Source organism: Mizuhopecten yessoensis, unplaced genomic scaffold (genome assembly GCF_002113885.1).
Source record: "Mizuhopecten yessoensis strain PY_sf001 unplaced genomic scaffold, ASM211388v2 scaffold716191, whole genome shotgun sequence".
In the NCBI taxonomy this organism is placed as follows: domain Eukaryota; kingdom Metazoa; phylum Mollusca; class Bivalvia; order Pectinida; family Pectinidae; genus Mizuhopecten; species Mizuhopecten yessoensis.
In genome coordinates this window covers 151,958-174,965 of record NW_018479993.1, presented here as the reverse complement: position 1 = coordinate 174,965, position 23,008 = coordinate 151,958, and the positions used below count along the sequence as shown (strand labels likewise).

The 23,008-nt window shown below is 35.8% G+C and overlaps 1 protein-coding gene across 5 annotated transcripts in view; it reads right to left on the bottom strand.

Annotated features, from left to right (window-relative positions):
• Positions 1-270: 270 nt before the first annotated feature.
• The window catches only part of LOC110442025 (HEAT repeat-containing protein 5B-like), a 71,844-nt gene continuing 49,106 nt past the window's right edge, over positions 271-23,008 (bottom strand). For 4 of the 5 annotated variants that reach the window (XM_021485424.1, XM_021485420.1, XM_021485425.1 and 1 more), the window contains exons 9-39: positions 22,636-22,788; positions 21,798-22,048; positions 21,402-21,513; positions 20,566-20,718; positions 20,055-20,154; positions 19,230-19,339; positions 18,459-18,622; positions 17,857-17,889; positions 15,634-15,708; positions 15,191-15,397; positions 14,733-14,801; positions 14,448-14,569; positions 14,063-14,222; positions 13,623-13,812; positions 12,987-13,156; positions 12,138-12,465; positions 11,602-11,734; positions 11,087-11,205; positions 10,694-10,797; positions 10,047-10,124; positions 9,403-9,471; positions 8,629-8,805; positions 8,136-8,316; positions 7,570-7,842; positions 7,058-7,220; positions 6,482-6,594; positions 5,973-6,281; positions 5,229-5,453; positions 4,613-4,764; positions 4,114-4,327; positions 271-3,531 (exon numbers count right to left, since the gene is read on the bottom strand). In XM_021485424.1, the coding sequence (XP_021341099.1) occupies positions 3,203-3,531; positions 4,114-4,327; positions 4,613-4,764; positions 5,229-5,453; positions 5,973-6,281; positions 6,482-6,594; positions 7,058-7,220; positions 7,570-7,842; positions 8,136-8,316; positions 8,629-8,805; positions 9,403-9,471; positions 10,047-10,124; positions 10,694-10,797; positions 11,087-11,205; positions 11,602-11,734; positions 12,138-12,465; positions 12,987-13,156; positions 13,623-13,812; positions 14,063-14,222; positions 14,448-14,569; positions 14,733-14,801; positions 15,191-15,397; positions 15,634-15,708; positions 17,857-17,889; positions 18,459-18,622; positions 19,230-19,339; positions 20,055-20,154; positions 20,566-20,718; positions 21,402-21,513; positions 21,798-22,048; positions 22,636-22,788 (5,036 nt within the window). In that variant the 3' untranslated portion in view covers positions 271-3,202. The remainder of the gene's footprint in view (positions 3,532-4,113; positions 4,328-4,612; positions 4,765-5,228; positions 5,454-5,972; positions 6,282-6,481; positions 6,595-7,057; positions 7,221-7,569; positions 7,843-8,135; positions 8,317-8,628; positions 8,806-9,402; positions 9,472-10,046; positions 10,125-10,693; positions 10,798-11,086; positions 11,206-11,601; positions 11,735-12,137; positions 12,466-12,986; positions 13,157-13,622; positions 13,813-14,062; positions 14,223-14,447; positions 14,570-14,732; positions 14,802-15,190; positions 15,398-15,633; positions 15,709-17,856; positions 17,890-18,458; positions 18,623-19,229; positions 19,340-20,054; positions 20,155-20,565; positions 20,719-21,401; positions 21,514-21,797; positions 22,049-22,635; positions 22,789-23,008) is intronic. The other variant, XM_021485423.1, reaches the window with a different exon arrangement.

The following is a 23,008-nucleotide window of genomic DNA, read 5'->3' as shown; positions in this document are numbered from 1 at the left end:
ATGTACATATTTTAATTACAAGGCTCCCCAATTCTGGTTGATACACCAGCGGTTCATAATACATGTAGTACATAGTACAGAAGACTTTTCATTCTTATTTTGTTGGCACGCAACTGTTTTTCTTTGTTTTCTTCTTCAGAAAAATGTTCTCCAATTGCAAGGGTACTCATGTTATATGGGCCATAAAAGTATTGGCCTGGACCTTTCTGTAGATGTACCACGGTTGACCAACTCACACGCACAGAGATAAAGGACAAACAACACAGTCAATAAGTTTCTTGTAGATATTTTATTGATCATCTGTAACAATTAAGCAGCAAATCATTACGCCTACCTTCATTGTAATGGAAGCTATACTCGGCACCAATCACTTTAGAAACAGAAAAGGGGTCCTACTAATTAATACCTCATGGACCAGAATTAAGTTTATTTTAAATCTTCTATTGGGCATATAAACTAATAGTATATAAATTCTGTAGTTCCTCGGACCAGAGAATATGTAGATATATTATTGATAACATTCCTTTAGAGCAATAGGTTTCTCAATTAGAACAGTTTTATTGTGTCTCTTGATTATTGAATTTGTTTAGCTTGATGTATTTCACATTTTCTTTGGTTGTACACTAACCAATCTGATCTATTCATTACTTATCTTCATTTTCATCAATTATGTAATCATAATTTAGATTAACTGATGAATTCTATAATATTAGGAATGATACTTATGTGTAATAAATCTTCATGTAAATATTTCTACATCAAATATCCCACCTCTCTTGAGAAAATATCTAACCATCTTGCCCATCACTCATCAGGGGTTTAAAATTTCATATTCAGAGTACTAACTCAAACAGCTCAACCTATAGAACATCATACATATAATTTACAAGTTCTGGGGGTCCGGTTAGTTTAATTGTTTAACTGACCATCTGTCGGTAATAATTAATGGTACAAATCCAGTTATATTTTCAGTTTAAAACATAAATCATAACCACTTGAGAACATATGAAAAGTCACAAAACAAATCTTAGAAAAATTACCCTTCAAAACATCCTGTTTGCCCTGTAAACAGAATTTCTTGATTTCAATTAAAAACGTATTTTTAATTTCTCATCGTATTTAACCAACAATTAATAACCTTTGAAGTTCAGATAAATACATCAAAAATATTTTTTTTCAGATTAAATTTCCTTTACAAGTAAATCATTGCACAACTCCTCTGTTTGAATTATGAAATTTGTATGTAAATGAATGTTAATCACGTATATGTTAATGAACCGTCATTAATCACAACTTCAATCATTTTACCACCAGTGCTACAAACTCAGTACTGGTTTAAACAATAATACTTGTTTACTTGTGTATTACATAATAAAGTGTTTCTACTGTATTTAATAAACAAAACTAGCCATAAATAAACATGTAAGCTTTCTAAATATCAGATATATACATATACTATTATTTACACCATAAAATAAGTACGTTTTTCCAGTTAAAGTGGTAAAAATACATGCTACACAATGCCCTTAATACTAAACTAACTTCTTATGGGTAAAATTTTAAAATGAAACTGGGGGAAATGACAAAATTCACCTGAAATGAATCTCTAAATGTAGCAGATCTTAATTATCTTATAAACAACACTGACAAACAAGCAACAGTGACATGTATGGAATGCAGAGCAATGGCATCATATGGAAAACACCGAGCGATCACAAACAACATTTATTTGGTATGTAAAACAGTGCAAGACGGGCTAACTTTGGCTTTAGGATATAAACAACGGGTGATTGCAGCACTCTCCAGGATTAAAAACATCAATAATATAATAATACCCCACACTCACAATCTCAAGATATCTTAAAAAATTCAACAACTATATGACATAATGTTTTCAACACATACAAAACCATTCTCTTCTTCATTTCAATAATCATATACATTCTCTCAGTATCCTATATATTATCATGTAAATCTTGAATATTTTGTGAATAATTGCTTTTTGCATAGTGGAATCGGGATGAAAACTAAAAGTTAATGCAAAATGTGCACAAATCCCATGAACAATTTATTCCAGTGGTTTTTGACTCTTTAATATAATACACAACAACAGAACAAGTTTCTTTGCACTGTTGTCTGTTTCCATAGAAAAAAAATCCAAATTCTATCGAATTGATGTCTTTGTTCATAAATCATTTGTTCAATAAAACCACTCTAACAGTGGGTGTAACATTATACATGCTTCATATCAAAGCACAAGGTAAATCCTGTGCGAGGAAAATATGTGACAATCAAATGATGACATATAAAATTGCAAATTTTAAAGTAAGAAGACACAAAATATAAAAGATTTACAGATTCCTTCACACTGTTAGAATACGTGTGCGGCCACAGACATGTTAATGAAGAACTGAAAGACCACACAGGTGTTTGTAGTTACCTCCCCTGAATCTTCTGCATTTATCTACCAGATATAAATTAAGTCAAAATCGGAAAGAAAAAAAAACCATTTTTTATTTAAACACTGTTTTTCTCAAATAGAAAAACCATGCAAATAATGACATTTACTAATATGCTAGCACTAGAATCTTTTCAAACACTCTTCCTTGGTAAACTTTTCTAATAATCTCACAGCATGATGACAATTTGATGCATGTATATATATTTGAATTGGGTAAGCATGCACTTCTCATAAAAGTGCAACAAAGATGAGTTTATAGTGATCTGGCAGTATAAAAGTACTGTTAATTCAACATTCAATAAATATTTGAATTAATAATTACAACAACTATTAAATTTCAGTTTCAAAAATACTATCAATCTGTCTGTTATATTACAAATAATAGGTACAAAAGACAAGATACTATGAGTTCTGGATGATATGTGATGAGGTAATTTGTACAAATGAGGAAAAATGCTATTTACAAAATTGATACATATTAGTTTTGATCTCCGTGTCAACAAGGATACATGAATACTATATGAAAAGTCTTGAGCCATACAAACTATACATCAACAACTAGTGATCATTGTAAAGCCCCCGCTATACTCTGTATACATGTGAGCTATACATCGCTATATAAAATATATCAATAGTCCAACAGTAACAGATGACCCCTGTGTACTACACAGGAGGCCAGTCATTTTTTATAATATCACAGATTGAGTAACGTTTAATGTGTTGCATCCTCGCAATATCCATTCATCCAGTGAAATTGCCGAAGTTTGTTTTTAAAGCTATGGTGGGTCGTGCAGGTTGATTCTGTGGTAGCTTGGCAGATTTTTCTAAAGCCTGCTTTGCTCTCACACTGGCCTGGTTGAGCTTCACAGCTGCCTCTAGTTTTGTCTTGAGCTCTGCCTGACTACCCATAAGTGTCCTGAACTGCTCTGGGTACCTTGGACCGATCGTTGTGATTCTTTGAAGAGCTTCGTCATGTAGAAGCTTGGCAGATTTAGACATTGAGTTCACAGTTTTTTCATTCATTAAAAATGACACAAGAAGTGGCATCAACAAAGATAAGAGAGTCAAACCTGAAAAAATGTTGAAAGATGAATTAATGCAACAGTCAAACATTATCACAATAAAACAATAACCTTGACACTGATTTACTATATCAGTCTCCAGTGTAAGGGCGATTCTCAAATTAGCTTTATAGGAAGGTTGAGAGGAAACTGAACTTGATATGTGTGAGTGTTGGATTCATCCATATTCTACTATAATTTCAAATTTACTTTAATTTGATTGATGATGTAAGTCTTTTATAAAATGTACATTATATTACTGGAATAAAATATGAGGTTTAACCTTGAAAATAAAATATAACATGTATATATGTGAAAAATAAATAAAAAAATGCAACAAGAGTTTCTTTATAGTTCCTCCCTGGTGCTTTCACCTCTTTAGAGGTTCATCAGTGGAGGTAATGTGTGAGTATATATATACAAATCAATGAAGTTACCTCATTATACTATAAAATAATTCCATAAATGTTCTCTCCCTGTCCCTGTTTTATAGAACAGTGACTGCCATTTGAATGTATCTGCTCTTAATGTCCCATTTCACATACCATATTTACTTTAACATACATCAACAATGCTTTCATTGATACTCACGTCTAGATTCTTCAGCTATGGCGACTAGTGACACGGCCATGTGTATAGAACCCTTGATGAGATTAATTTCCGAGTCAATGTTGCGTTTATCCTCACTGGTATTACACAGGTACTCCAATATCTTGGAGGCGACATTGCGTATATAAGGTGTGGCACTGTCACGGTCCAGGTGCTGTATCACCGATGTAAACATCTGGACACATTTCAGTTTCACCTGTAAAACCATCGTGACATTTTGACACACTTAAACAACACATTAACCAGCGATACCATTTTCATTACAATTAGCTACACTTTTCAATATTTGTTCTTCAATATTGGACCAAAACATCTGCAAGTTTGAAGAATCCACCTATGATGCTGTTTTATATTTTTAAATTTCAGTGCTAGCTATAGAAAAATTTAAATTCAGATTATAAATCCACATTTCATGCTCTTTAGATAAATACAACAATGCTAAAATTTCTTAATTTGGAATACCAGAAATAGACATGCTCACCTCGTTGTTGTCAGAATCCCAGGTATCTTTGAACACCTGTACACACTGAGCCTTGAGAGAGGGTATGTTAGCCACTTCGTGGGGAGTGCAGCAGATGAACACTGTGATCACCCCAAGGAGAGTCACGTCCTCCATCCCTGGCTTCTCTTCAGCTGTCAAAAACATAGACATCAATACAAGGGTAACATTCAGCCAGTTATTTTATTTCGAAACCAATATCAAGTAAACAGCCATGCACTATGCTTTTGAATGTGTATATATGGGTTAGTTTTTAAGTTATTTCTTTAAAATATTGGTACACACAAATAAATTCACCCTTATGCTTCAATGCTGTCAGGTAGCAGATTCTAAGCCAGTATGGACACATTTCACATACTACAATGTGTACCTGTAAATGAGTTCAAGTATTAAATAGCTCACTACATTATGCAATTAAATTTCATTCTCTCAAAGTTGAAAGGTCCAGACAAAACCTCAGGGCTAGTATCTAACTAAGTTCAACAGTAACATGCATTGAATATTTGGTTTTAACTGGTACAAGGAAACCAGTTTGAGATGTTCGAGATAATAAAACTTAATTGTTTTTTACCAATTGACAGAACCATGTCACACTTACAAGGTTTTGCATAATGAAGGACTGTAGCTAGAGTGCTCTGCAGCAGCTGTATCCAGCTTCCTGACACTGTTTCATCAGTGGTCAGTGGTGAAGAACACAGAGTCTTGAGGGAGCTAAGGCAGGCACTGACCACTACAGGTGACCGTCGCTCAGAAGACTTGGCCGACAGCTCCCTCAGCACTCCTGTCACTAGGTGTAACACTGTAGGTAGGATTGCTATACTCCCTGGAGAGAAAAAGTGTATAACATAAATAATAACACCAAAAATTACATACACCACCAATGATTACAGGTGGTGCTATCAATGATAACACATCCTAACATTAAGAATATCATAACTACAGATTTTTTTTTACAAGGATAATTAAGTAACAGTATGCTTTATTTGGATGAGACTTTAATATTTAGATGAAACACATCTAGCATTGAGAGTTATTTTCACCAAAAGCAAAATGTTCACTGTAGGGCAATGACCAGTTAACAAAGTAATAATATTGGAATTTGTTTTTTGTCTCCCGCATCATCCATATGGCATTTTATTTCCTGATGCCAACTATACATACATGTTTTTGTTTAGACCTCATCCACCAAAAACATTCTCAATTAAAACTGCCCCTCTCCTCCACCTATGTATTACTATCTGGAATATCTCTAATACATAAGAGACACCATCGGAATCATGGATTCAAAACAGCAAAACGGCAGATTTTTTCAAAACCATGCAAGTCAATTTGTATACTGTACCTTGAGGTGAACAAAGATTTGGAAGTTCTGTGAGAATGAGGACTGTGTTGGCAATGAGCTGACAGGATTCGTCGGACATCTTGGTGAGTCTTGTAGGGACCTGGAAGCCTGTGCTAGGGGTGGAAGGGTTGAGGGCAGGAATCTGTCTGGAAATGGCACACAGACACACCTCCAGGGTGGCATATACTACAGACTTGCCAGGTACAATGTCCCCAGCCTCACCCCCCTCACCTAACACTTGGGTACTGTCTGTGGTGTCCATGGAATCTGTGCTGCTGGCATTGCTTACTGGGGTCTCGATTTCCTTTTCTGTAACAATTTAATACCAAATCTTACTTGTACATAATCCAGTTACATAAACTCTTTAATAGTCCAAACAGTAAATGTAAAAAAAATAGTCATTTATTTGCAATTAAACTTACAGTAACTGTTTATTATTTGTAAAAGGTATGTCACTTTATAAATGACAGTTAAGCTGTTTAAAAAGTTTAATGACTCTTTGTACTAACCTTTAATTTTGATCTTTTCGTTGTCAAGGTTTTCTCCAGCTGCAGATAGAACTTGCTTTACCACCTCTATAGCCAGCAGCTGTGTGGTGATGCTGTCCTTTGTCAACATCGTTCTGTCGAAAACAAACAATTACACATCACACACAAAATCCATGACATATGATCAGGATTTCTACAGATTCATACCAGCTGTGAGAAATACTGTAAAAATCTTTAAAATTCTTGCAACCACTACTGTTTGTGATTTTTCCTCAAATGACTTCTTTGTGGAGATTTGAATCATGCCATTTATTGGGGTTGTTTTACTGCGAGATATTTGAATATGGGATGTACTCAAATTGCAAATTGAGTGCAAAATATGTAAACATCACTTAAGAATTCAATTCCATAAAAAGTTTTGAACACATCTAAAACTACAAACTTTCATCTTAACATTAAAGACTAGCTACATGCAAATCAAAACAAGACACAAAAGAATTGAACAGTATTTTTTTCAATTTCATGCTTGTATGAATGCAAATCGGTTACATACATACATAGAAATACAGACAAATGATAACTATATTATTGCTTTACCTGTGCATGACATTGAGGAGTTCACGTGACAGCACTGGGTCCTCGCCCATAGCCTTGCGGGGCCAGCTGGGGTTCAACAGAGCATACAAGGCTTTCAAACAACTGTTGACCACATGTTCTGACATCACAATTATATTACTGGACAATGCTTCCATACAAATACCTGGAATAGAGTCGCATATTATAGTCAACCTTGAGAACAAAGACTTGTTTCAACACAATTTTTTGAATGTACGTTTTCTATGTTTTATAAGCATGCTACCTTTTACATACATTTAAAATCGTTATACATGCAGGAATTATTTTCCTTCCGTTGTGAAATACATATTAATAACCCTTTCCCCACCACTTACCCCTATATACCTCCTATTTCTTTTTAAATTAGTGTAAATCCCGCTACATTTTCATTTAATATGGAATGGAAATTGTGTTTACTCAGAAATTCTCAAATTATAATGTGAGAAACAGAATTTGTATGTAAACATTCCTAGCTATACAATTGTAGTACATACCTAGAATGAGATACAATCTATCTGCATTGATCTGATCTGGGTTCATGTTAGCTGGAGCATTGGCCGGTGCTAGAGACAGACCTCCTGGCTTCTTCTCATTGGCTGGCTCGTTGCTGTGGTCTTTGTCCACATGTAAGAAGGATGATTCGTCCAGCCAGATAGCTAGAGCATGGAGGATGGATGGCCATGATTTCTTGTAGTGGGGACGAGCTGAATCCACTGTTTCAGGATGGTAAAACATACCACCATCTGAAGGGAGCTGCCCAGAGTATTCTAAAGCAAAAACAAATACAAACTTACAAACTATTCTAAAATTAAAGTAAAAGGAAGAATAATGCAACTCCTGAAGCCAGCTTTCTTTCAAAGATATTCTCCTTCAGCCTGGCTGCCAATAACTTGAAGTCAGTCAATTTCCATCGATATCACAAATTAATGACGACCATTGAAACAAATTATATCAAGTCGGTTGGATTTTTTTCTGATGAAAAATATAACATCAGTGAGAGGAAGAAAAGCTCTTTGAACCCCATTATTTTAATAACTACACAGTACAGTTAGATTTTTACCTGGAGGCAAGGATAGGTAAGCATGATCCTTAAGGGCGTTGAACCAGTTCTGACTAAGTGTAGGTAACTCTGGCTGTACCAGGGACAACAGGCTTTCTCTAGCACTGTCACCGAACTCATCCTCCTCATTCTTAGCTTTAGGCTGTACTGTCTTCTCTCGTTCTACAGCAACTATATATACCTGGAATAAGATACAGTTGTACTGTCAAGTCAAAAGTACAGCATTGTCTTATACATGAGTATGTATTAAACACACATTAAAACAGACTTATTACTAAAATTAGCTTGTCGTAACCTCAAACAATTTTCTCCCTATTTACAGCAACTGGAGACTTAGTATTGTTTTAATGATGCTATTTGTATCAAACTTTCAATCTTCTTCTTTGTTGAATATCAATTTAAATAAGCTACCAAATACTTTCTCCAAATTAGAAAAGTTTCAAAATCTGGACACATGACAAAATTCTCAAACAAAACTTCTGTGGTATCTCACCTCTGCCCATGCTCGTAATACTGCCAGCTTCTCCATGGTGACAGCACTCTCATTGTACAACATGGACTGGGATTTCCCAGCATTCATTTTGGCCAGTGAGGACACTAACAGCTGGTGAACCCTACGTAGGTCGTTGAGGTCACGAGCAACACCACTGCCTATCCATGTACTACACACCTATAAACGAAAACACAACATGCTGGAAAACGATATTTTACCAACTTGACATCTCAAAATGATTAACTACATTGTATTACCACTTTTACTGAAATAATTGGCTGTTCTCTATCATTTCCAAAGTCTTAAGAATAAATGAACTGAAGTTTCATACAAGCTAGTCATATAAGTAAAATCTAATCAGAGGTAAAGGTTGTACATTTCACAAGTTTACACTCAGAAGTAAAAACATGCATTTGTATAGTATCCAAAGTAACCATATACATGTGATGACGCCTCCCAATATATAATTTATAGCAAAACCCCACCATTGTTTTGATGAGTTTTTGATTGTTTAATAGAAGATTTGAAAACAAAGATGGTGTTATTTTCCCTAAAAATATGGTAAAAATTGATAATTATTGAAGAAACAACATTACGCTGTGATGCCACAAAAATATTTCCCAACTTCAAAACACCAATCTCCCTACTTTGTGTTCCGAATGCATCGCATGTATGAGTAACCCTCTCAACATCACCACCACAGACGTTTCAAATTATAAAGATTACATATCATGACACTTGACAAAGAATATATCATTTGATGTGTTGACTTACATCACAAGCAGCAGCAGTGACATCTGATGGCGTGTCCTGTGAGAAAGCAGGTCGCAGGGCAGCACTCACCTGAAATGAATTTTAAATGTTCTAAATCACCATTTCAACAAATGTAAATCACACATATCAGAATATTTAACTAATGTTAAACTCTATTACACCTATAATCTAACACCACACTTTGTTGGATATCAACAGATCAGAAAATATTCCCATCCCAGGATCACATGTCCATCTCATGATCTAGTAATGGTAATTGTTTTAATACAAACTGTTCATATTATTTTTAGAAGTCGGTATGTAAATGCCCTTCTATAAAACAAACATGAATATTTTCTGAAGAAGATATTATCCCACCCACGCACTCCTGTTGCATGAAGACAGGAAACTGATAATCAGTAATCCCTTAAATGAAGATGATGATAAGTTCATATTTAATGCAACAAGTTCAAATTTCACTTTTTTATACAGTACACACTGACACCATCATACAGTTTGAAGCATGAATAACTATATAGGTAAGAAAAATGCCTACTACCACTATCAATGGTAGTATTTCAGATTTCTATATTCCTAGACAGGCCATAGACTACATGCACTTTCTCATCCCATCTGTTTTTCCATCACAATGACTGGACTCATACCTGTGCCTGGTACTGTTCTAGTATCACATGGCCAGGGAACTCCGGTTCTGGTACAGCCGCGAATCTGGTTATAACATCCTGTTACAAAACAGAAAAGTTGTTATACTGAAAATACAGTGAAACATGTTTATAACCATTTACAGATGACCTCAGAATTTAGCTCACTATAGCCAGAATTTGTCACAGAGTTGAATGTCCACGAACTCATTCCTCAACAGAGGACACAACTGTAATTTGTTACATGTAAGAATTCATAATGGGAGTGTTTGCAGTAACTGTGTTATACTCTACAATGAAACTTTAAAGCTGCTTCAATCACTTCTATGTTTGGATAGATATAAGCAAGATAATTATGTTGATAAGTGAAAATTTAAATCTAGTGACAAAATAAGGAAGTTGGACCTGCTTTATCTATTTTTCGACTTCCACACAAGATCAATTATCATTTTTTTTTTTAGAAATTTGTCAAATACTTTAAGCAAGATATCAATTGGAAGGATTGATTAATAGATGATGATAATGTTTCAAAAGATCAATGGAATGGAAATTCAGCAAATTGATAAGAACTGAATTTGATCCAAATCAATTAATTGTTCAAATCAATGTTCATCAATGTGTAGGTGACATTTCCAGAAGTCCTTGTTTACCTGTAGTGCCGACAAGCCTGCCAACCTCAGCTGGTTACTGTCTGACGTGGCAGCTATGAACGCCATTCGTACCAACTCCGACAGATGTAACACTAGGAAGTTCACTGCAATGGTAGAAATCAAAACCCTTCCACAAATGACAATATAGCCAAATTGAAACATGCATAGTGAAATTCTTAAAACTGTAACATTTTGATATTTAAATTCTAAAACTATAACATTTTAAAACTAAAACATTTTGGTGCAGTCTTTATTTTGATAACAGGTTTGGACGATGCAGACTCCCAGTGTCTTTAAATGAAGGAAATGACCCGTTGTTAACAAAATTTCAACTTTTACTTAGGCAAATAATCTATTCTAATGCTTAATCCTCAATGTCTGTGTTTCCTTTACCATTGTTGGTCTTCGCCTTCAACTCTCTAGCTTTTTCCAAGTTGAAGTGGATTTCGTCGACTTCACAAGCTATGATGATCTTTCTCAAGCAGTCCGTAGCAAACACTCGTGTGGGCCACCTATCCAGACAAACAAAGCACTATTAATAAAAAAATTCTAATGTCTGTGGCTAGGGTCAACATTACCGGTAAATGAAATAACCCTAAGGTGAACAAAGTACTGCATAATTTCTTAATTTTGCTATATTTGCGTTCATATGAATTAATACAACTATGTTTGTGGTCATATGAATTAATACAACTATGTTTGTGGTCATATGAATTAATACAAAACTATGTATCCTGTGTAAATGATCAATGAAGGTGATATGCTATTGTCTACCTGAGGCAGAGTGGTGTGCAAAATTCTAATATGTAGGAGTATGTAAGTCCTTCAAACTTGTACAATACTAAACAGTTGTAAGGTAATCATACTATACAATTATAAGGTTATCTCTTATCACTGCAGTTATATACCTAGGAGCAACTGTTGGATGAGTAACATCAGCCTCAGCCGCCTTGAACTCAAACTCAGCACCCTCATCTTCATCATCGTCATCCTTATCGTCATCACCGTCCACAACTCCTTCCTGTAAACTACTGGTTGTGTCTGAAAGATAAGACAGTGATTGTTGTATAATATAGCTTTGTTTACACTAGACCCATATTTATCTGTTAAGTTGAATTTATTGAAAAGGGATTTTAGTTTGGTTCTGGAATTTTTACTATACATGTATCTACTGGTTCGTTTGCAGAATTGGTATTGAATTTTTGACATCTTTACAGCAATACTGACAGGTCGGCAAGGTCCTTACTGAATGCATAGTAGGTAGTTCATAGAAACTGGGTCATAATCTAGATAATACATTGAATGTGTCTATTTCAATAATAATGACATTGACCTTGTTTTCACATCTTTAAGATTGTAAAAGTGACCAAAAGGACAATATTTATGAGATAGCTTGAATAATAATAAACTGCTCAATGCACCAATTTGATAATAGAGTGTTTACCTGTGGAGGCTGACAACACCTCCTTCAGTAACATAAGCCAGCGTGTAAGGTTACGAGTAGCCAAGGACTGTAGCAGACTGACCAACGTGTCCTGAACATCAGAGATCAGCTTGCCGTCAATCTCTGTGTCCAGCATGCCATACAATTGACCCTCTACACCATTTTCATTGGCCGAGGCAGCTGTACCAGGTGATGAGTACTGATAACTGGTCTCATTGACGACCTTGAGTGCCTGTTCGCTGACCTCCTCTGCCTCGCGTGTAACCAGTTGACGTAAACATGCTACTGCAGCTCTCCGTAATAGTAAGTGGGCACTCTTGAGCGTTTCCTGTAAGGTGAATATGTTGTAATAATTACACCTCACGCAAAGTCATTTCTGTTCTTCAATAAAGACAGACATTCATATTACTGTATACCAGGAAATGTTTGCCCAGTCAAATATTTGCCCTTCACCAGTAAAGTCCCTATTTGCCCAAGGTATATTTTGCCCTTCACATGTTACTTCTACATTTTAAAGGTCTGCTGTGTACTTATATTCATTATCATGATAAATTTGCCCTCATTGTGGATTGCAAAAATGCGAAAGTTAAACTGTGGATAAAATTCCCCATTATACAGTAAATCTTAACCCAACTTCAATTATATTTAGTTTCTTCTTAAATCTTTAATTTCATCAGGTATCTTCAATAAGAAATAAAAATGAAACTGTATATCAAATTTATTTCTACATGCAAAATTATCTTAATGATACAAAGTGTTACGTCTATTGTACAAAATATTTAGCCCAGTGTTGAATTAACACAGGACTGTTGTTTAAGCTGCCCTACTGTAGAGTTAGTGGTGACTTACACAGAGATGAGGGACGAGAGAGGTGAGGTTGACGTGACGCGGTGCAAACATGTGAAGCTGTTGTAGACAGGCAATGGCCTCGGCCTGGACCAAGGAGTCGGGGTGGTCCTGCATGATAGCACAGCACACTAGGCAATACAGCCGCGCTGTGGCTATCGACCCACTGTTACCTGCAAATTATAGGTCAGGAGTAATTAGTAATACTCAAAGTACATGTGATTCTGAATTCTCTTTGGATCATAAGAATATTTCTCAAATCTGTTGTTCATCATTTCAAGAGGTTTACCACACTATTTTATTAATTCTTTGCCACTTTCTCAGTTTGATACAAAAATATATACTGTACAGTTTTTCAAAGCCTGGTAAGCTAATCAACAACTAAAAGCACAATTTTGAACAAGAATATTTTCAAAAAGATTGAAATTCAAAACCATAGCTTGAAGTATAAGGAATAACAATGATCCCCTATTGACAACATACACAGAAAAAATTGTTAATTTTTAGACAGTTCACAAAAATTTCATTTTGAAAATTTTCGCTTATGACTAGTTAAGTTAATCATCCATTGAACTATCACGGACCTTGGTTTACATATTGTAGATTAATAAATGTATTATATGGGGTGCCGATACTTACCCTGTAGTTCTGGTCCTATTGAAGTGATGAGGGCCGACAGACACTTGCCCAAACACTGGTGGACATCCACGGTGGAGGGTGGCACAGACAACAGCAGTTGTAGTACCAGTGACAGTGTGGGCTCCACGTAGCTTCGGAACATCGGTCCACCCGAGTCAGCAATCAGGGCTAAGGCATGCAATGCCCACACCTATGGTAGGAATGAACATGTAAGAAAAAAAAAATATGAACATTTTTTATTTTTTTTAACCTACGATATTAATGAAAAGAAAAGTTTTGTCCATGACCAAAATAATATCATAAATGGTGCAGTCATGTGATATATTTTTGCATTAAAGAATACATAGCATTAGACCTTTTGATAATATCTTATGATAAATCTAATAAAGGTGCTTCTCTCAATGATAAAATAAGGTTGTAGGTACATGCCGACTACTTACCTGTACAACAGGTGAGTTGAAGTCCTGGGCCAGAGCCAACAAGATGCTGACACTAGTGTTTAGGTGCTGACCTGACCCCATACCCCCGACGTATCTGTGTAGACAGCCTAGGGCCAGAGAATGACCAGTCCTGCTGACCACATCTCGCGCTGATTTCAAACTGTGAGACAAAAAGTCCAAAACATGTTTTATAATTCTCAAATGTCTCTCTTACTTACACCAGGGCAAATATTAATTCAATTTATATAAAGTTCCTTAATCAAGCTAGAATGGTTTAATCAAATAAATTAATACAGATTTAAATGAGAAGCTATAAAAACCAAACCTACTGCTCTCAACAGAAGTAAGATATTATTTCACTTGTGTACACTGAAGGAATGCCTACCTGTTAAAGCTGTATTGAGCCATGTCTGCGATGAAGCGACTGTCGCCCACCACTTGTGCCATGCGACCTAACGCCTCACCAGCCGCACACCTTAAGATAGGATTGGTGCTGCTCAGAGCTCCCTGTAACAAATAGGAACACACAGTAACATACAGTAAGGCACGGGGTCTCCCCAACTGCATAACTCTGGTAAAAGTAGCTGCTGCTCACAATTCCCTGTAACACACCTCACACCAAAACACACAGCACAGTGAAACAATTTGAATCACAAGAGTACAAACTTACCATGATAAGATTGAATGCAGCTTTCTTCACCTCATCAGGTCCCATACTCGTCTTAGTATCAGATAGGCTCTGTAAGGGACAACAATACAGCTCATCAGCAACACATAAACTCACATAGCCACAAAGTATCTGATAACAATCTATTCTCAAATGCCCCTTACCCCAACAACTAAAGTGTATAGGTAGCATATATCTAACAATTAAATACAGGAAAGTAACACAATTTTATCATATATTAAGTCAAGATTTGATGAGGTTTTTGATTTTTTGAATGACAATTTTGTATTAATTCAGTGTATTGATTTTGGATGCCATTAATTCCAATTTTACTCTGTTATCATGATGACCTAGCAAATTGAAAACTTCTTAGTTGAAAAACAATGACATTTTAAATCATTTCCTACAGTTTTGACTAGTAGAGCTGCTGATACTTTGAGTGGACATTTATTTGAGGATACCTTGAGAGCACAGAGTACCGCAGTGAAGATATTCATCTGTACAGCCTGTTGGCGGGTGGCCTTGGCCTGCTTTATACACTCGTTGAAGTGCTGTAGCATCTGGTACCGGTGTTTGTTGGCCACACGAGGGAAGACCAAACCATAAAGCTTCACTGAGCTGTCAATCACAGCCACGCCCAAGGGAAGGGGGCCTGGGATAGGTTCACTCTGTAATAAACATGATTGTTTATTGTTATAAACGATACAGAAAATTTAAAAATTCCTTTTGAAAACACTAGCTCTCTTTATCATGTGGTCATTAGGAAAAATATATTTCTTGTATGATATGATGCCTATATTTATCTAGGTATTAGCTTAGTAAAACAATCACTTATTTCTTTTCCACAAATACCAAATAAAATGTTCTTATGGATATGATCCTGTATGAGTTTTGTAATACTTACCGGTGGATAACGTGCATAAAGCGACTGTGAGTCGTGCTCCAGGGCTCCAGAACCTGATGCACTGTTAGGCTGCAACTATAAAAGCAACACTTATAAACAAATATGGCTAACCTACAAGTAGATCCCTGTGAAACGTAATGTCTCTGCTGTCTATACATTGCGAATGAAACAGAAATGATTTTTTTCCCTGCAAAAGAGCAACTTGTTAATTCAAATGTATATGCTTGTAATGATATGTTAATGAAAATGTACATAAATAATTTGTTCCAGGTTGCTACGACATTTCTTTTCAATAAATCAAGTAGAGTGAAAACAATAAATTTCCAAAAAAATCACTACATCATGACTAAATCTGTGCTTTTAATAAAACTGAGATTGGCATAAAGATATTTTCAGAAAATGATTCTTCTAAATATCATTCCAATCAACTTTAAATGTTCCATAATTTTCTAATTCCCCAAAAGTCTAAGCATCAAGGTCAAGCACCAAGGCAACACCAAGGTCAGGAACCAAGGTCACACCAAGGTCAAGAACCACGACCACACTCTTGTGATTGTTTCATTTTCCTGCTGCTATATTCTCTATGGTATATCTAAGCAGCAAGACAGAGGAGATGTCACAACAATCAATTCAAAAATGCAGTTAGTTTGTAATCATTCGAAGACTTGTTAAAATTTCATTCCAATGTGATATTGATGTTCAACCATCTTTTGTTTTTGTGAAAAAACAGAAAGCATTGAGTCTCTGGTGGAAGTAATCATGTCATGCAAGATTTTCTGATGAGAATTCAAAATGCCAACAAAATACAGAGGCAAACCTGGATGTTATGTTGTGTATGTATACATGTGTTGATGGGTCAACAGCTCAAGAAATATGTTTCTGACCTGAAAAGTGTCTAAGTGAATACTGACATGCAAAAGCTGTAGGAGAGACCTGAAGATGTTAGCAGTTATAGACACAGAGAGTACAGAGGAAATTTACAGTCTCATGACTAAACCCTCTCAAAGACCCAGAGATGTAGATACAGGAATCATGATAAACATATCAGTGGGGAGGGTTTAAGACAGCACAAGGGTATGACCATCACATGTCAACTGTGCTGCTAACGGGTCCAACTGTCTACAAAGCAAATGAATCTAACTACACTTCATGTAAAACCAATCACCAGGGAATCAAAATCTATTCTATAATTATCTTATCAAACATAAATTTTTCCCAAGCACACAAACCTCTAGAAGTATTCCACCAGCTGTATAAGGTGATGTTCCATCGTTTTATTTTTTTGAGACTTGTCAGTGTCTATATGATGTGATGTTTAGGGTATTCACACAATGTATATCTTCACAGGTATAAAACCACAGTTAACAAGGGAGGTAAGTAGAGAACACTTGTATGGAACCTGGTATTCAAATATTATCTGATTTATCCCTCATATTTTTCTCTACTGTCACACATATTTTCCCATTTCAGTGTTACATCAAATATGATGGCATATCATGTCTTAAAGATGCTTATACTGTATCATGAAATCTCACTACGCAAATTGCTCATCATAATAATTATGTTCCTAAATGACTACTTTCATTTTTTAACCTGACATTACTGACACACTGTCAAATCTGACCAAATGATCCAGTGCCTCTTGATGTCAGTGAACTTAGGCATGTTTTTTGCCAGAAAACTATTTTACTGAAACACTGTCTTAAACGACCAAATGATTCAGTCCCTCTTTATGTCGGTGAAGACCGTTTTCACTATACAAATGTATATGCAATTTAAGATAAATATTTTTTCTTCTTCAGATTGTATTTGAGTCTGTCAAATTTATCTAGAAGTTTTGCCTGTTTTTACTGAAGCATACATGCCATATTTGCATTACTCAGAACAACTAATTATAAGCTTTGATTAGGAACATTAGTTCTAATAACATGTCGAGAAATTCTTTCATTGCAAAATGTAAGGGATATTTCTTGGCACATGTTAGAATTTCTATGAATCTTTTTTGGGCACATGTTAGGCAGACATGGAAACAGCCGTCATTCCTCACACAGGGTCATCCTGACTAATCAAGATAAAAATGTGGCAAAAAATTCTAATGGTCTCCATGCAATTTTGAGAGATGATATATCTAAACAAAACAGAATTATAAAAAACATTGTGCATTCCCGCGTCAAAAACCAAGATGGCTATCCATTGTCAAGACATGGTTCCCAAAATACTTACTATCTCTTTATCCACTTTACGATTGGGTTCAAACTAAAATCATAATAGTCAACTGAATGTATCGGAAAAGATGAGGAAATGAGACTGCAAATTTTCTCTGCATCAACTCATAATCAATCATGTGTACAAAACAAGCTATTATAATGATAAAATCAAATAAATAATTTTCTTGCAAACACCACAGTAAAGATTTGAGAAAATACTGAAATTCTCAGATGTACTTATCTTTGATTTCTATCTACTTAGGTATTGCTTCTTTATTTTATAATTTCAAGGAATTGAGGCCATATTTTCAGTATAAAGATTCATTTTAAAACTTGTGATTCTAAAATGTGTAAGAAAGAGTGATGAATTGTCAATAGAAGTGATAAGATTTCCATCTTTAGATATAAACTACCTTACCCAAGAAATGTTTGTGTTGATAAAGATGTCTTTAGACAAAATCCAGTACTGTGGAGTTTCAATGCAAATTATACTGAAAATAATTCAAACAATTTGAAATCAAGATTCTACAACACACTTTGTAGCTGTGCAAGGTCTAGCATATACAGGACAGACAAGCTCTGCTGCCTGGTGACAGCGTGATGGTCAGTCGGCCTTACCTGGTCCTCTATAGCCTTGTGGTCAGTCTCCTGCAGCCAGGAGCCCAGTATAACACTATCGTCCACATGACACATTGACCGCAGCAGTGACGTGGTCGTGTTGGCTGGATTGTCTGTCAGTGTGAACTCGGCCACCAATTCTCTCAGTAACATTGTGTATGTACCTAAGTATGTCAATCACAAAGAAATTAACTGCCATTAATACAGGATATGCAAGATGCTTTTAATCTAAGTCAAATGTAAAGGGTTTTTTAATATGAAATATTAGTTTAAATTCTTTTCCAATTTAAAAGAAATCACAATTTTTGTTGCACAGCACCAATGCTAAGAAATGTGGAGGCATATAGATAGTTGACAATAATGATTATATCTGTCTTCTTAATTGACACCCAATGTCATCCATGTCAGTATGAAGGCCACTAGATGACCATCCATATAAGTTACTCCTAGTCTGAAGGTCATCCATGTCAGTATGAAGGCCACTAGATGACCATCCATATAAGTTACTCCTAGTCTGAAGGTCATCCATGTCAGTATGAAGGCCACTAGATGACCATCCATATAAGTTACTCCTAGTCTGAAGGTCATCCATGTCAGTACTAAGGCCACTAGATGACCATCCATATAAGGTATTGTTACCAAATATAATGTATGACATTAAATTTCACTCCAACAATGTTTTTTTACATCAGCTGTATACTTCTAAACGACATAAAGACTTTATTTTGATACAAAGTGATCAGGACTTTGGTGCACAGACAACTTCCATACCTTCAAATGACTCTGGGGGCAGTAGACAGAGAACATCATAGAGCCGCAGTCGCACCATGGCAGCACTGGCCTTCAGCTGGGTCCCATAGCTCTTTATCACGCCAGGCAAGCTGTTGACATAAGACATAGGATGTCATCATTTACAGTGTCTCAACCAGTATTAACCATCCAATATCAAATGGCACACATAGAAACAAATTAAAACAATCATATCTTATATCAATATATTAGGAAATCACAAGGGAAAATTATATTCCCTCAGATGCAATGAAAGTAATAATTAAGTAAGTAAGTAAGCATATAAAGAAAATATTTCACTGGTTATTCAAATTATTATTCAAGTATATCTGATCTAATATATATTACCATCATGAAACAGCTTGTAACTAGCTCTGGTGCTTACTGAAGGGTGAGCATCCCTAACATGCCTAATATACTGTTACATACAGCTGTTATTATGTTCATTGATTTAAAAAAAAAACCATATTAATAATAGAATCAGAATAGTATATAATCGTTGAATGGTAAGTCTTGAACATCAGTTGTTATGTTTTTCAAACCTTGACCTTGTTGGTTCGTTTTCCGTTTTTTTAAATCTCCAGAAAATCAATACCAACATTCCTATATGTCGGTGTTAGCAACAGACAGCATAACAAACCTTTGATGTGTTGCTACATATCGTAAATGTGCAGTGTACAGGACACGCTACACTGGTTATGTAATTATACAAGTGTTCCAGGAGCACAGCATAAATCATTGATTGGGTGATCAAAGCCGAGCTGTGATGTATAATATATACTGGTCTACAAAGACTTCAGGACTTACTGTGAAAACATCAGGAGAGCACATTCCAGAGGTGCCAATAGGCGGCGAATAACGTCCTCCGTGACTAGCTCACGGCAGTGCTGCAGGAAGCTGTACATTGCTAAAATGAAGCAAGAAGTGATAGTTTAATTTCAGTACTACTTAAATGTGCTTCCTATTTGATCAGATGATGTTTCTCTGACATTAAGTTACGATCCTCCAAAGTCCCTCACACAGAGCTGCTATCAAACATTCAAACACATTCCAACAGGACCTGTATTACACCTACATATAAATGAAATTTCAAAATGGAGTAAGTAAGTTTGTTGGAAATTACAGTAAATGTGGCTGAAAACCCTGGATTATATTTTATAGTGGTTTGGATCATAAAATATTTTTTAAAGCTATGTTTAATATAGTGTTTTAAAGTTGTTATAGTGTTTAAAGTATGTAAATAGCCTTGAAAATTATTTTGAATTATGTGACTTTGTTCCGAATGTATGAGAAGAGTTGTCTAGTTCCAAGAACTCACCTCCGAGCGCACCAGCTCTGGCCTCCAATGTGACCTGCCAGGTGAAGGAGTCACCTCGGATCTTCTCTGCTTCTAGTTCCTTGGTGGACCGTGGGAACGCATTCCTCCATAATAACAGCATGCGGGGTAGGTGGTTCCTAACCACAGGAGGACCTAGAGGGGAATAGTCATAGAATACATAATGGGACAGTAATCATACATCTTTATAATCTGGGTATGTGCCATTCGGTACCAAAGAATGACCAGAATTTCTTTGCACTATGCATTGAAATAATGTATCTGGCAACATATGGAATTAAGATTGGCCAGTATTTTTTTGCACTGTGCATTGAAATAAGATATCTGGCAACATACTGAATTAAGAATTAAACAATATTCAAGTTTTTGATTTTGTGGAGTCATGTGGCATTTGTCAAAAATTGTAATTTGTAACAGTTTTTATTGGTATTCAGCATCGTCAGCCTACACTGTATCTTGTGCAATATCAATCACTAAGAGTACAGTACACTGCATGGTAAATGTGTCCGTGCTATTCTACATGTAACGAAGAATGAGTCGTAACAAACCGGTAAGTAACAGTTCCACGCCGTAAAATATAATTACCGATAAATATTTAATTAGGAAAATATTATATACTTCATACTTGTTTTAACATCTATTTTGTCATATTTAAAGTTCCAGTGACAGCTGTGTTTGAAGCCAAGAAGATTAACGATGAATAATTAAACACATTTACTGATCATAAATCAGGCTATAAGTGGGTCCAAATGATCAGATAAACGCTTCTGTGATGTTAAACACGAGTTTTTGTGAGTAGGGAGATGTGATGTCTATACCTAGTGTCATCAGTGAGCCCAGGAGTAGCCAGCCAGACTGTGTTCTCTGTAAGGACAGGCGGCTGTTCTGTGACGCTGTCCGCAGTAACTCCTCCGCTATGCTGAACAAGTGCTGTGAAACAGTTGATAAAATCAATAAACACTCCAATAAAGCATGAAGCAATTTAAAGATCATTTAAAGCCAATAAATTGCTTTCGATGATACCGATAGCAAACTGAATCAATTTTAATGGATTTCAAACAGAGAAAATTTAACAAATGAAACCATTTTGGCGAGCCTGTTTAATGAGTAAATGTACTTTTTGAGAACTTAAGGATATTTCATAATTGCTTCTATGCTACATTCCAATTATCTTACTGACATCATCTATTACACTACTTAGGTGAGTGAATTACCTTTCCCTTGCCGTGGGGGATACCCAGTGGACACTGGTACACTCTACCCAGCAAGGCAGCCAGGGCGCTGCTGTAACCAGACACGGACTCTGGGGAGGACTTTAACTTCTCCATGCGCTCCACACAGCGGTCTAGCAGGGGTGTTAGCTGTGAGGGCAGAGCCACTGAGATACTGCCCAGACACCAGGAGGCCGCCAGTCGAGCCGCGTGGCAGGGGTGGATTAACACCGACACCACCGGCTCTATTATACCTGTACATTCAAATGAGGCTAGATGAAATATTTTCTTTTTCACCATTACATACCAGTACGAAAATAGGTGCCCCCATATTTTCTTAACTTGTAATTTTGAATTAGCTGGGACAATGAACAAATATATAAACATGCTTTTCCAGACATCATCAAGAAATGACAGTTGGGATCCTTTCTTCAATTTGAATTAAAAGGTCAAATGCTGTTTTCAGAGTTCATAATAACCAAGTGTGATTGTTTATTTTATTTTAAGGATAAAATTAGGCTACCTTGCAAAATATATCGGTATTTTGTGTTTGAGTTATCTTAAAACTCATTTACTATTGTGCAATAACTGAATTCAAATGTTATCAAAGCATTCATAATATTTCTGTAGCTTTTAAATGTTTCATCAATTCTTGTGTACCTTTCAAATGTGTCATCAATTTTTGTGTACCTTGCAAATGCGGCTTAAATTAAATAATCACATCAAATCTACCGATGGTGTCTTAGTGTTGAACTCTTTGAATAGGAGGTACAAGTCACCTTAAGGTAACAAACATCCTTAAGTTGTTAGAGGTGTGTGGAGAATATTGCCCTGTACTTACCTGTGGCAGGCTCGGACACCAGGGGACTAGCTGAGGTACCCAGCCTCAGTACCAGGCTTCCTAGCTCATGTAGAGCACATACAAGTACATGCTGACTGCCCATCATATCCCAGTTCTGGGATTTACCATCCACCGCGTCGGCCACTGCTTCTCCTGTAACAAGGGGATATCTAGGCATGAAACAGGACAGGATATCATAATCTAACGAAACTTTTCTGTATCATAGTTAATATTTCTTATAACACTGCAGTACAAACCTGATTCAATAATGTGATGCCTATGGCCAAATAAAATTAATTACTTGGTTCTCAGGCCAATTTTTTTCAAAATAGATACGGCAGGGCGGTATTTTTTTTTTTCATTTTACATGGCA